The sequence below is a fragment of the Cannabis sativa genome, chromosome X (genome assembly GCF_029168945.1).
Source record: "Cannabis sativa cultivar Pink pepper isolate KNU-18-1 chromosome X, ASM2916894v1, whole genome shotgun sequence".
In the NCBI taxonomy this organism is placed as follows: Eukaryota; Viridiplantae; Streptophyta; class Magnoliopsida; order Rosales; family Cannabaceae; genus Cannabis; species Cannabis sativa.
In genome coordinates, this window is record NC_083610.1 from 44561924 (window position 1) to 44577044 (window position 15121).

At 39.0% G+C, this 15121-nt stretch overlaps 1 protein-coding gene and 1 long non-coding RNA gene across 4 annotated transcripts; one reads left to right on the top strand and one right to left on the bottom strand.

The window, feature by feature from the left end:
- Window positions 1-2921: 2921 nt before the first annotated feature.
- Window positions 2922-5452, bottom strand: LOC133032454 (uncharacterized). Of its 2 annotated transcripts, none has more exons than XR_009685088.1 (3): window positions 5215-5452; window positions 4312-4374; window positions 2922-3155 (listed from the first exon to the last, which is right to left on the bottom strand). It is a non-coding gene; the product is annotated as an uncharacterized LOC133032454 (long non-coding RNA). The 2 variants fall into 2 exon arrangements; XR_009685087.1 differs by having other exon boundaries at window positions 4312-4387.
- Window positions 5453-13460: 8008 nt separating this feature from the next.
- LOC115708556 (succinate dehydrogenase assembly factor 1, mitochondrial) lies at window positions 13461-15012 on the top strand. Of its 2 annotated transcripts, none has more exons than XM_030636624.2 (2): window positions 13461-13650; window positions 14448-15012. In XM_030636624.2, the coding sequence occupies exon 2, from the start codon at window positions 14516-14518 to the stop codon at window positions 14792-14794; it is 279 nt and encodes a 92-aa protein (XP_030492484.1). In that variant the 5' UTR covers window positions 13461-13650; window positions 14448-14515; the 3' UTR covers window positions 14795-15012. The 2 variants fall into 2 exon arrangements, with proteins under 2 accessions (XP_030492484.1, XP_030492482.1); XM_030636622.2 differs by having other exon boundaries at window positions 13462-13650; window positions 14443-15012.
- The last annotated feature ends 109 nt before the right edge of the window (window positions 15013-15121 follow it).

The window sequence follows — 15121 nt, forward strand, 5'->3', positions numbered from 1 at the left end:
AAGTTAGCTTCAGATAGTGAAATCGAAGGACTGGGGGTAGTACCCGTGGAACGCTTGGTAGAGCCAAGCATCAAAATAAAAGAGGCCATAATAACGGTTGGGCAAGAACCCAATTGGATGGTCCCCATCATAGAATACATAACAAAAGGTGAGTTGCCCCAAGAAAGGGCACTGTCTAGAAAGATCCAGTACCAGGCTCATCGTTATGTAATGATGGATAAAATTCTCTACCAAAGAGGACTCAGCATGCCTTATTTAAGGTGTGTATCGTACCTTGTAGCTAGACAAATCATGCTAGAGGTCCATGAAGGGTTCTGTGGAGATCATACAGGAGGACCCAGTCTCTCAAAGAAAATATTGAGACAAGGATACTTCTGGCCAATAATGAAAAAAGATTGCATAGACTACGTCCAAAAATGTAATTCGTGCCAAAGGTTCGCGAACATACCGAGAGCTCCTCCCAATGAAATTACCCTGATGACTAGTCCCTGGCCCTTCGCGGTCTGGGGAATAGATCTTATTGGGTCCCTGCCAACAGGAAAGGGAGGAGTAAAGTATGTAATAGTAGCAGTAGACTACTTCACCAAATGGACGGAGGTTGAGCCCATGAAGACTATAACTGCTAAAAATGCACTAGACTTTGTTATCAAAAACATAGTGTGTCGATATGGCTTGCCTCACAAAATAGTCTCTGACAATGGAAAGCAATTTGATTGCGAAGAGCTCACTGACTTCTGCAACCAACACGGAGTAGTAAAAAGCTTCTCCGCGGTGGCAAGGCCGTAAACAAACGAACAAGCAAAGCAGTCAATAAAATTCTAAAGGTCACCCTAAAGAAAAAGCTGCTGGCCTGCAAAAACAACTGGCCCGAAGAGTTGCCAAGAGTGTTATGGGCCTACCGGACGACCCCCAGAACCACGACCGGCCACTCGCCCTTCTCAATGGCGTACGGTTGTGAAGCGATGGTCCCGGTAGAAACGTGTTGGGTTTTATGCCCTAAATAAAACCCATTACAATCTGATTAGTTATCAATTTAGAATTTTGAAGTGAATTATGATTACATGTATGTTACATGTTTATGGTTTAATATATATACTTTATATATGCACAAAATCAGTTAAATCCAGAACATATAGTTATTCACAATTACAGTATTGTCAATACAGTGGAATGTGATTGTGATTATATGATTCAAAAGATTTGGTCCCTGTTCATCAGTGTTTTGGATTTACACTGATGTGATAATCAGCGATGAAGTATACTTACACTTGGAGTAAGTGTTATGTTCTTTCCAGAACATTGGCAAAGTATACTGGTTTCGAATGTATGGAGTATGCATTGGACTGGACCGATATTGAACTTGGTCAAAGATATTGTAAACTTACCGTTGTATCTTTCCAAGTCAATGTCAGAAGTTGATCTTAGATTAAGAGAATCTAAATCCTAATATGCTTAGGCTTAATCTCAGGAGTGTTATTCTTGTTCTTTGATTTATTAGTTAAGCCTACCTTTGGGTCAGGATAATACATATATTTTGGGAACATGATAGCATAACTGAGTGGGAGTGCTGAACATAAATATGGAAATCGATAGCTTCTACTGGTGTATAGAAGTAAAGTGATGATTCCTTTTGAGCTTAGTTAAATAGAAGTAAATGGATGAGCTCTTATTTCAGTGACTGCATATCAGATCACTAAAACATCATTTACAGGTAACTAAGTGTTCAAATGGGCAAAATACATTGAGGGGTGTAAACGGTAAATTGGTCCCATCTCGATGTAAATCATCTATATAGAGGATCTCTAAATCACATTAAGATTATAACAATGGTTAAATGAGATAGCATATTGATATCGTGAAACATATGATATGCTCTATATAAGTCTGAGAGTGCAATTCCAAGTTCTAAGAGTGGATTCAACGAGGAATTAATAAGTTAGGGATTTACTTGGTAAATCGGTTCAACTTATTGGAAGCTCAGCATATAGATCCATGGTCCCCATTCTAGTTGAGACTATACTGTTTGTAAGACTCTGTAATTGATTTATGATTAATCAATTATAATTCTAAAAGTTAGACTATGTCTAATTTGTGAATTCTCACAGTTTAAGGATGAAATTGTAAATAGGAGGGTTTCTAGGTTTAATTATTAATTAAGAGACTTTGCATGTCTAATTAATAATTATTTTAAATGGCAATATTATTTAATAATCTATTTTAGTTATTAAATAATTAGTTTTGGCATTCAAAAGATTAGAATTGGAAAAATGGCATTTTTGGAGAAATAGAAATAAAATTGAGGAAACTGCAAAATTCCAGTGAGGCCCAAACACACCATGGCCGGCCACCCTTTGCATGTTTTCCAATTATTATTTTCAATTTAAATTGCCATATAATTGCTAATCAAAGCCTAGTCTAAATAGGAAAGTGGTGGATCACACTAAATAAGGCAGTTATTCAATTACACAGTAAAAGAGGAAACTGTTTATTTGGAAAGTTGTGCTCTTCCCTTTTCCTATTTATAGCCGCCCCCTCTCTCTACTCTTGGTATGCTTGGACAAGCTTTAGCTTTGCATTGTATCACATGAAATCAAGAGAGAAAAACAAGAGAGAATTTCGAAATTTCTAGTGAGAGAGAAGTGCCCACACACATCACTCAGTACCTCATCATAGTTTGGAAGACTGTGAAGGATCACATCCAACTGAAGGACTTTCGGGCTCAGATCTTGATTATACTCTACTACAGACAGGAATCAAGGGTTAGAGATCTGAGTGGAAGGAGACATTTAATTCCGCTGCCATCACTGTAAGTGTAACGCCCTGAATAAATAGGCACGCTACCCAAAATACTTATGAAACCATAATCCCCTAAACGGGATTACTAATCTCAATAGCGCAGAATTTAAACTTTTATATTAAACAGAATGAAAATAAACTTGTAATATATTTAAACTTTTAAAATAGTTGGGATCCCAAAAAATATTTACAAACGCTATTACAAGTTATTTATTTCTAGCTGACCTAAACGGCAAAATAGAATTCAAAAGTTCATCACTGATAGACCCTTAACCCGCTTGGTCTGATATGGCCCGGACATGTACATTCTTCGTCCAGCTCCTGCACTCATGGCTGATCAGCATAAGTCCTACCCTTTCCTGCACAGTAGAGCACCCGTGAGCCAAGCCCAGCAAGACAGTATAAAACATATCAATAATATGCTCATCATACAATATAAACAACAATGCTATTCAAATTTGTCTGTGTGACACAGACCTGCATGTTACGCTCACATGCCTATTTATGTCTACGTGGCGTAGACCTACGTGTTGCACTCACACGTCTATTTATGTCTACGTGGCGTAGACTCACGTGTTGCTCTCACACGTCTATTTACAATAAGGCCTTAGATCAGTTCATCTCGGTTCTTGTTGCCGAGTCCAACCTGGTTATGCCTTGAGCGCATAACCCTTAGTCTCAACATTATATTTATCACATAATTATTGGTGCCACTGCACTATTTGTCTATTTGCTATAGACCTGCGTGTTACGCTCACACGCCTATATATGTCTATGTAGCATAGACCTACGTGTTGCTCCCACACGTCTATATATGTCTATGTAGCATAGACCTATGTGTTACGCTCACACGTCTATTTACAATAAGGCCTTAGTAAGGTTTATCTCGATTATAATTACCGAGTCTAACCTGGTTATGCCTTGCTCGCATAACCCTATTCATATATATTTACGTAATCCATACATTACGTTCTTTCAATGGTTTATCCTTGTAATATACTAGGTCTAACCAAGTTATGTCTTATGCACATAACTCTTGAAATATATGCATGTATTCAATAGATATCAAAACACATATAGAATCTTAGGGTAATAACCCTAAATTACATACCAAATAGTCTCTCATATAACATATCATTGCATGCTCAAAATATCACTTATAGAGATTAATAACCCTAATTCATGCTTTCACTTGATTAGTAATATTATTGTACATCATGACTTTCTTACCTTCACATAAATTCTAGGGTAATAACCCTAGACCGCATTACTATCAAACTCAAGGTACTAATTTACCGAGTCTAACTTAATTATGCCTTGTGCGCATAATTCTTTATTACAATATATTTAGCATGGCATAGCATTTACACATTAATAATTACTAGGGTAATAACCCTAGGCCATTAAACCGCTCACTTTTGGGTAATAACCCTAATCTCGGTTTCTAATTATCACCAATATAACATTCAATATAAGCACCACCGTGCATATCTCTACGTGCAACTACTGTCTTACCTGTTGTCCCGCAAAGGCAGAGATTCTGAATCCCCGGGTCCTCCTGACCAGGTGCCGGTAATCCTAGTCACACAATCTGGGATTTTTACAAATAGGGTTAACCCCTGATTTCACATTCATAAAATAAATTCATGGCATTTCAAATACAGATAATCACATAGAGCTCAAAAAGAGCTTTCCAACGGTATAAAGAACGTCCCAAACGGAGTCCCGAGTCAAAAGTTATGGCCGAAACAAAATTCAGCATTTCCCAATGAACTCCAACTGGAATTCCGGATGAACCAACCGGAATTCCGGTTTTCTAGGCAGAGAACACGAAATTTCTCAATCTTTAAACCCCCAAAACTCACTCAAATCATCCCCAAACTTTCCAGAGCATCAATATATGTCATAATAAACATATTCCACAACTTAAACACAACAATTGCACTAAAATTCAAAAAGTGCCATTAAAGCACCAAGCTTGAGTTCCATGAACTCAAGCTTGCTTTTCACAACCAAACTCTCAATCAATCCACTTACAACAGCTAGCAAATACTAAGGATTTAAAACACATTATCAATCATTAAAATCCAGCAATTAATCCCTCAATTTAGATTGCATAAAAATCATAGAGTTTAAGCATGTTCATGGCAACATCAAGCTCTTGAATAAGAGCTTCATCTACAACAACCAAATATTTTCCAGCAGTAAAACAATAAATAAATATTAGATTCAAGCATGAAAAACAACCTAGAATCATACTCTAAGCTCAATCCTACACAAATCAAGAGATTAATAAACTTAAACATCCAATTCACTAAACATGCAACACCAAGAATAAACAATCTCAAGCATGCTTTTATCACCATATTTCAGCCATGAATTCAACAAACAACTCATATAATTTCAGCTAGAAACTACCTCAATCTCTTGCTCAAACAAGCTCCAAGCTTCCAACACAAATCAAGCTTCCAAACCAAGCTAAAAATCAAGCTTTCTTCTCAAAAATCAAGTTTGAAGAAGAAGAGGGTTAGAGAGGATGAGAGGGTTCGGTTGAGAGGGGAAAACCACCAGAAATTAACATTTCATTTCCTCAAAAATCACATTTTCCAAACATAGTAATTAGGGGTCAAATGACCAAAATGCCCTTAGGGCTTAAATACCCACATGCACCCTCACAAGGGTAAAATAGTCATTCAATACTCAATTAATTTCAAATAAATTTCAGATTATCATTTATCAAATAAAATGCCAAATAATTAATTCAATTTACATTTCGGGCCCGAACCCAGTTCGGCCCGAAATTCCCGGTTGTGACTATACCGCGCTAACCTGTCAGAACACACCTGAAAAGACAACACATGCATACTATATAATAATATAGTTCTATTAAGCACGTAATTAAATTAATTTCATCATTTTACCCTTCTCGGGTCATAATTACCAAAATGCCCCTGGCTCACCAACGGGGTCTTTAATATATTAAAATTCATATAAAATCACATATATTGAACTATATAATAATATAATTCCTCCATTATACATAATTATCTAGTTAGGGTTTCGCTAATCCATTTCTTAATTCCGGGTATTACAGTAAGTTATTCTTAACTTTTATGTGTTTATTTCATCGTTTTAGAAGTTCAATATTAGGTTGTTAAATCAACATACTTGTGAGTAGATCTAAGATCCTGGATAAATATATTTCCAACAAAACGTTATTCTCGTCCCACAGGAGAACGACTTACGATCCGGCTACAAACCAACCTTTATTACAAGAAGCGCTGGATCAAGTTGAAGAACTCCGGGACGAGTCACAAATACGAATGGCAGCTTATCAAAAGAAGGTGACCAAATAATTTAACTCCAAAGTTAAAAACACAAAATTCGCTATTGGGGATATGGTCTTAAGAAGAGTCTTCCCAGCCACCCAAGAACCCGGAGTGGGGGTACTTGGGCCAAATTGGGAAGGGCCATATGAAATCGAGGACGAAATCGGTTCAGGCACTTACAAGCTAAAAAGATGGATGAAACCATTGTGCCAAGGGCCTGGAACGCCGATCACCTCCGAAAATATTACCAATAGTCCTAAAGTGTAACTTAGGCTTTGTTTAAAGGGTTTGTACCGTCTAAGTGTATGCAGCCTCTGTATTTTAAATAAAACTGAGTGCCTTAAAAACTAAGTTTTCATGCCACTCAGGGGGGTACTAAGGCATACCACACGGACAGACAAAAAACAGGCCAAAAGTAAAACATCCTGTCTCAAAGGGCAGGTCCAAAAAAAAGTATGCGCCAAAAAGAGAGCATATGTATAAACATCCTGACCCAGAGGGCAGGTCCAAAAAGAAAAAATATATGTGCGTCAAAGGAGATCATATATATATATATATATATAAAATCCTGGCCCCAAAGGCAGGTAAAAAAAAATATGTACAAAGGGCCCGGGGACAGGCCTTAACTACTGTTTCCCCTCTAAAAATAAAACAGCTATAAAAAAAAAAAGAGATTGTCTTAAATAAAGGAAAATTAGCTGTAAATAATAATAAAAAAAAAAAAAAAGAGAGAGAGATAAGGAAAATCTTGGTTGTAATGGGTTGGATTCGGAGCGGCCTAATCAATTCGAGGAGGAAGGCGAGGACCAATGCGCGCCTCCAGCATGGCGTCAAGCTTCTTCTTCTTCTCCCGAAATTTGGCAATCATCTCCGCAGGTTTTGGGTAGAAGTCGAACTTGATACTCTGGCAATTTGTTGACCAGACCATGTAGACGCCATCATCGAACCGCTTGATGCAACGGCTGTAGGAGACAGGAGAAAGGAGCTCATCTTTCTTAGCCTTCTTCAAGGCTTGGTCTTTAAAGTCCTTAAGCTCCTTCAGCTCCACGGCCAAGTTAGCCCTGGACTCCAAGTCCGCCTGGTGCAATTCCTCTAAGGACTTCACCTTGGCAGCCATTTCGTCTAAGGCCTCCCTAGCCTCCCGGAGCTCGCGTTTGGCCTTGGCAACAGCCTCGCCCTTCGCCCTCAGTGCTTCTCGGTGCTTGGCCTCCAACCTATCCCTCCGAAGGACCTCCTCTCGGATCATCGCCTCCGCTTGGGCTTCCCTTTGCTTAGCCTTTTCCTCAAACTTGGCCTTATCAAGGGCCTTCCGCCGCGCAGCCTCCTCTTGGAACGCCCGCCTTTCAGCTGACAGGTCCTGCAGGATCTTCACGACTTCGTCTATGCCCCCAAATTCAGACAAGACGAAGCCGTGATTAACTATGTTTTTGGAAAGGCAGCCGGCCTCTGCAGCAAGCTGGAAAAGGAAGCAAGAGTGAGTAAAGGCCTTAAGAAAAATAGAAAAAAGAAGTAAATCACGGAATACTTACCACGATCAAGGAGTGGCTGAGATCCTGAACTTGAAAGACGGAGTTCAAGGATGCACAAGCAGCGAACCAAGTAGGCGCGCACCAGGTTAGCTGGGAGACGTACTCGCCGGTCATCTTCGTAGTAAAAGGAGCCAAGGTAGGACCGAGGAAACGATTGAACCAGTCCGTTAGGGGGTCCAGGTTTAGATCCCATGGGTTCTGGTAGTTCTGATCGTTAAGGGAATTTTGCATCTCCTCTTGCAAAATCCTCCTCAAGGCCTCCACCTCGGCATGCCCCCGGGATTATTCGTCCATGGCATAATTGTACTTGGCTATCCGAAGCTCCTGCCTCGCCTCATCTCCGGGAATCGGAGTCAGCACAATTTTAGGAGGCACTGTAAACTCCTCCACCTCGGGAGGGATCCCGGAATCACGGCTCGGGGTCGGAGTGTCCACTCTCTGCGGACGTTTAGGTGTTTCCTCAGCCACCATCTTGCCTTTGCGCTTGCGGACCAGAGCAACCTCTTGCTCTTCTTCACTTTCTTCAACTTCCCCAGGAAGAGCCCATTGCTCTTCTTGACCTTCTTTAGCTTCCTCAGGAAGTACCTCCTCCTCATCCACTAAGTCAATAGTGTTCAGAGAGGAGCACTGGAAGAAGCCTTCATGGGGGTGACCATCTGGGAAGAAGTTGGAGGAAGGGAAGCATCCGGACTGTGGGCTCCGGAAAGAGTGGCCAAGATCGCCTCCATGGGATTAGCTGCTGCAACAAGAGAAAAGAGTTAAGTGTTAGAATATCTGTGAAAGCAGTAAACACTTAAAAAACAATCAAGCTAGTCCTAGCCTGACTCTCTAATTCGGCCCTAGCAAAGTTCTGGATCTTAATACTGGCTGCGTCGTCCCCGAGATAGCTGTTCGAGGGACGGAACCAGCTAGAAGAAAGATAGGCCAAGGATCCAAGGGAACGGGCACCGGAGGTCCAGAACCCATATGGGACCGACCTAAATAATCTCCTAAGTTGGAGAAATAATAATCCTTTGCATGATCCCCCCACCGGGACGAGGGCATCCTAAACCTAAGGAGACGTTCATCGAACCCTACAGGCCTAAGGCTAGCATATTCGCGAACAGAAGGGACGTAATGTATTATTAAAGGAGACTTACCAGAGCTGGAAATGCTGGCATCAGGAGCCCCCGTATTCGGCAACTGGATGGTAGGCCTTGGCCTGGGAGCCCTCTTCTCGACCGGGCTCCCAATGCGAAGGGGTCTCCCGGCAGCCGTCTGGATCCTCCTCTCAACCGGGCTCCCAACGCGAAGGGGCCTCCTAGCAGCCGCCTGGGCCTTAGTGTAAGCCTTCTCCTGGGCTTTCCGGTAGAGGTACTCTCGGTACTTCTCTTCTGCGGTGGCAATAATCTCATCCCGGAAGGTCTTCTCCGCGGCCGGAACCCTTACGTTTGGGCAGATGACCTCGGAAAGGTTGGAGTCCTCCACCGACTGGTGCCCCAGGATCAGCTTGGCCTTCCGGCAATTCTCCGTCGTGACCAAACCCCCGACGTCGAGATCCTGCCTGTCATAAGTTGCGAAGATCTTGGCCCGCTGAAGGAAGAGCTGAGTAAGCGCGGTCCGCTCGTACGGAGGGATCCTAACCCACTCCGTAAGGAGCTCCGGGTGTTCCAAAGCTCGGAACCCGGAGGAGAAGAAGAAAATATGGCGGTACTCCTTGACGTGTTTTTGCTGATTGAAAGGGACCACGCCCTCATTCAAAGGGTGGGCCCGGAAGCCGTAAAAACCATCCTTAAGTTTGTCTCCCTTCTTGGGGACAGAAACAAGTTCATAAAAGTACAAAATCTCTGCCGGACTGGGAGAGCCCCACCCCCGGGCAGAGTAAAAAATAAATAAGCCTGAAAGCAGGCGGTAAGCTTGTGGAATAAATTGGTATGGCGCAAGGCCGACAAATACAAGGAAATTAATGAAATAATCCTGAAGGGGAAGCATAGCCCCGGTCATCAAATGCGTCTGGCTCCAAGCTCTGAAGCCTCCGTAATTGTGATTGGGCGTCTCTTCATCACGGGGCGGCCGGTGGTACGTCCCGGAGGTCGCGGGTTTGATGCCGGCCACCACCACGATGTTCTCCAATTGGTGAGGGCAAGTCAAAGTAGAGTGGAGCTCGGCCGCTTCCCATCCCGTAGCGCGAGGTCTATACCCCTCCTGGGCGACGGGACCCACCATTACTTCTTCCATGGTGGCTAGGCGCTTTCCCCCCTGCTTGGAAGATCTGGAACCAGATGTAGACATTTTGGTTCTGAAAAAGAGTAAAAATTCCAGCAGTCAGGCCCCATACCAAACCCTAAGTTCAAAAAAGGGAATGGGGGTCCCCTAACCGCTGGAAAGAGGGCCCCTCCGGACGGATGTCAACAAGAAAGCCTTAGAAGGTTTTCCCAGACAAACGTCGGGTGCAAAAATCTTACAGATAGTGACATTACACGTAAGCAGAGAAAGGGAAAGAAAGAGGAAGGGCTGAAATCGAGAAAGACAAAGTCTTCTCTGTACCCTTGAAGGCCATCACGTAAGGAGCAAATGGGCCTTTACAAAAAATAATGTGTAAAATAAGAGTGAACCAATCACCAGAGAAGAGAAATCTAAGCATATTACGCAAAAACTCAAGGCGAAAAATTCCCAGAAACTTCAAACATTAAACCCAGAAAAATAGATGAACAGTAAAGCATGCCATAAACACAAACAGTAAAGTGAGGGATGCGAAAAACTTACATAAAGTATTAGAACTGGGGGTTGCTGTTGATCGACGAAGAAATGTAGACTGACAGTAACAAGCAAGGGTTAATAAGAAATCTGTAAGTGTTTGAAGGTTTTCTGGTCTAAGGGTTTCTTTCTCTCTGGAAAACTTGAAGAAATTTAGCGAAAGGATGAAAGTAACCAAATGAAGGAAAGGTGGTGGCTTTTATAGGCCAAGGTGCATGTGGAACAGGCACAATCACCTACCAATCGAACGGCTGGGGAGGCGCACGATTCGAATTCCCAAGATCCAATGGCTAGATTGATTTGTAATTAAGGCGGTGGAAACGTTTGAGTATCCGTCTGACACCCATTAATGCGTCGTATCAATTAAAGGGCATGAAACGAATCAACGCCTGCAAAAAGTGAATCGCTGCAATAATGGTGATCATCAAATACGCCTTCACGCGCCCGAAGCACGTGCTAGGAAACCGAGGAGTCAACTGGAGGCATCCGAACAAGCCTTGTTCATTTCTTAAATAAACAAGGCTTGGCGGGTAAATGTTGCCCCTGATTTTGCCCAATATACGTGGACCAACCAGACAGGGACACGTGGAACAAAAGATCTTAACATTTGAATTAATTGCTAAGTCTTTATGAAGAAAGACAACATCCAGGACCTGCCTCCTGGAGAAGGCATACGAAGTCCTCTATGCTCCCGGAGGTCTAAGTGGCATCAAAGCATCTCCGCGAGGTGTCAGGCTTCCCCTGAGCAGTCATCTCGCATTTAATGCCGCATGGGAGGAAACGTGTTGGGACTGCCACACGCAATAAAGTCTGACGACACGATCCCCCATCTGCACCTACGAGGCTATGACCACTTAAGTCTATTGACGGCTACACTGTGAAGAGTCCCATCAGTCAAAAGGCAATAAGGACATTCCACATAAAATCCCTACAGCACCTAGGGATTTGACCATGCATTACCCATGGTATATTCATTGGGAACACCCAACTTTATTGATAGTTACAAAAATATATGTACTACAATTCTGGGAATCACCCCACCAAAAACACTATAAATACCCCCTCAAAGCTCATTAATGGGGACGATAATTTTGGGTTGCATAAGTGCAAGAAGAGTAAATACTCACCAAGAACATTCTCTGTATTAAATACACTCATAAATACACAGACTCGTGGACTAAGGCTCATTAACGCCCCAACCACGTAAAAATCCTTCTCTTAATCTCTTACAGCTCTTTAATCTACTATTATTTTATTGGTTGCCAACAACCTCGGTCAACAACAGTGTCTATTTTGTCATTTAACAAAACAGATGATCCAATTTGTAACTTTTGAAAAACACAAGGTCCAAAATAGTATTTACCCATTTCAATATTAAGGCCCTTTTCCTTTAACCCTAGCCAATCCATTTTCCCTAAGATTCCTCCACTTAATTTCCAAAATCTATGACCATTCTTTTCTACAGCGAGCTTCTTTAAAACGAAACTTACTACTTCATTTTATCATCTCACGCTTTTCAGTTGAATCATATACTATTAAGTGAACCACCAAAGAGCGATGATCTAATTTTTACCAATCTAAAATAAAAATATCCGCTCTACCCTACGAAAGTTGAGTTTACTTGGTAATAAATAGTGAACATTCTAAACCGCAATTTATGGGAGTTTTTACACCACATACTGAAATTTCTAATTTTTTTTTTTTTTAACTATGGGCGGAATTTTTTTTTAAAATACTGTATCTTTTTTTAAAAAAAAAAAAAATACTATGTAAGTTTTATTGTGTACTGTGGTAAGTTTTCACTGTTGTTTAGGGGTATTCATCCAATCCAATCCACACTATTTTGCTCATAGTGCATTCAATCCGCACAATAGTTCAAATCTAATCCAATCCAATCTGCAAAGGTGCGAATTGGATAAGTTATTTTGGATTGGTTACTTTTTAATATTTATGAAAACAAATATTCTTTTCACATAGCTAACAACAAAATAAAATAAATTATAGTTATTTTATGTGTCCAACAACATATTAAAATAAATATAATAGCAAATAACAAATTCAAAAGAAGAAAAAATTATATGTATAAAGAAATGTTTAATTTTATTTTAAATTGTATATAGAAAAAAAAAAATTATATATAAGAATAGAATATACATTTGATCTATTAAGTTTTGAAATATAATTGTATTATATGTATTAGACTTTTAAATTATTATTTTCTTTACATTAAAATGTTATTTGTTTATATAATTATTTAATTTTTTTTATAAATATGTGTGGATTGGATTGGTTCGGTTACTTTTACATATCAATCAACATCTGATCCGCACAAGTGCATATTTTGAATTTTCTAATCCAATCCGCACTTTGCGGATTGGATTGGATCGACTATTTTATGAACACCCGTACTGTTGTTTTTAATTGTTCTGTTTTGTTGTTTTAAGTTGTTTTATAAAAAGACAATATTATTGTAAATAATATCGTGTGACAGTAAAAATTGTAAACTTTTGTTCAAAATCCAGTATTTTTGTAAAAGCCTCATTATTATAAGTGAATATAAAATTATACATTTATATTTAAATTAAATTATATGAAAACTACTACTAAACTTCACTAAAATGCTTCATTGAGTTGAGGTTATTCGACTTTTATAATTTTTAAAACATAGTAATTCCTTTAAAGAAAAATATTTTTTTTTTCACTTTTTACTAAGATTTTTGCATTCATGTTGTTAATTTTTTTTTTGAATTATTAAAATTATTAGATTTAATTTTTTTTATCCAATTTCATTCAATTTTATTAAAACGTTTGTTATTTATATATTAAATTGTGTCCTAAACTTTAATATCTATTAAATTGTGTCTCTTGAACTTTCACATATGCTAAATTATACACTTAAATGTTCATATACGTCGTTAATAAAACTAAATAAAAGTCTTTAAATTTAATTATCTCAATAGTACTAAAAAAAATTTAATCACTTGAAATTTTTTAAAAAATATAATTTAGTTGTGTGAAAGTTGGGTGAAAAAAATTCTAATTAATTTTTTTTGTTATATAAAATATAGTGATGGAATGGTCATTTAAAGTGGTGAGAGCAACGTAGCCACATAATACATCCACTCACCGCACCACCCAACCACCCACCGCCATAGTTACCGGAGCTCTCTCTCTCTCCTCCCACTTCTTGCCCTAAGAGTTTGGCACTTTACAGTTCCTTCTACACCTACGCTCTCTCTCGTAATTTTTTGTTAACATAGGTACGTTGGTTTTGTGCGTTTTCTAACTTCTTTCAAATGGTGTCATCTTCCTAATCTTGGAGAGATTGTAATGATCCTTGTGTTTTTCTTTTTTTTTTTGTATGTTTTCGTTTACCGATCAAAATTTCTAAATTATGGGATTTACGAAAGCTGGAAATTGATACGATTCATCTTATGATCTGTTAAAAGATGTTTACGAACTCTGCATTTTGTTTTTTGTAATTGCCTACCATATGTTCGATGAAAGTCTTCAATGACCCTTGTCCAATTTTTCTTGTTGCTTTTTCACACATATCAAGAATATTGAGCTTTGTTTTTGGTCATTAGTATTACAATTCAAAATTGAATATCTTTTAGTTTAGATTGTTGTAATGGAAGTTAAAGACTTTAATGGCAAAGCTCAAGCTTTTCCTTCTTATAGTTGTTTCTTCCTTGTATCTGAATAGATGTTTGATCAAGTTTATCTTTACAAAACTAATAATGGGATTGAGTTTTCCATTTTTGATATTTTGTTGCATTTGAGAATTCTAATCTTCATTTATTTGCTTTGACTAATGTATAATTGCTTAATATCTTTAACGGCCATAAAAGTAGAGAACAGTTTTACCTAATAGAAATATGTTCTAATAACGATAGTAGGAACTGTTCATCATATCCTCACTTCTTTTCAGTTTGTGATTATGTTACTTCCTCAACTATTTTTGTAACTATGTCTTTACTTTTCAGCTCTCAAACAGTATAGTTGGTTTTACAACTAACCGAAATTTCATTCTGATCTGTATTATTTTCAAGAACAGAGGAAGAGAGCATTAAAAAATTGCTTGACACACTTGACAAAATCTGGTGCCTAACACAAGTAGATTCAATGGCACCTTCCAGTGGACCAAGGCTTTCTGGGATGCAGAAACAAGTTCTCAGTCTGTACCGGGGGTTTCTACGAGCAGCGCGTTCAAAATCAGCTGAGGATCGACACAAAATCGAATCTTTTGTGTCTGCAGAATTCCGCAACAATGCAAAGGAAGTAGATCGCAAAAATTTCATTTACATCGAGTACTTACTTCATCGCGGTAAGAAGCAGCTTGATCAGCTAAAGAGCCGTGATACGGTTGGTTTATCTTCCTTTAATGTCAAAACACAACACTAAGCTTTGAAATGAGAAAAAAGAACTGATACAAATTCACCATTTTCTTTAGTGGATTATATCAAGGGAAGAAAGTTTTTAATTTGTGTATTATTTGTTTACATGTATGGACCTGGACCTTATTACCTCTTCTGCTAAATGTAAGGAAAGTACATCCAATAATAATGGAAATGGTTTACTTTGAAATTAAATCCAAATCCAATCAACAATTTGTTGTTCAATTAATTTAGAATAATTTTCAATTAATAATTGATCAAACTATTTTTTAAACTTGTTCTTTTATCTAACTAATATCTGAGTTTCATCAATAACTATAAAACTTTCATGTCA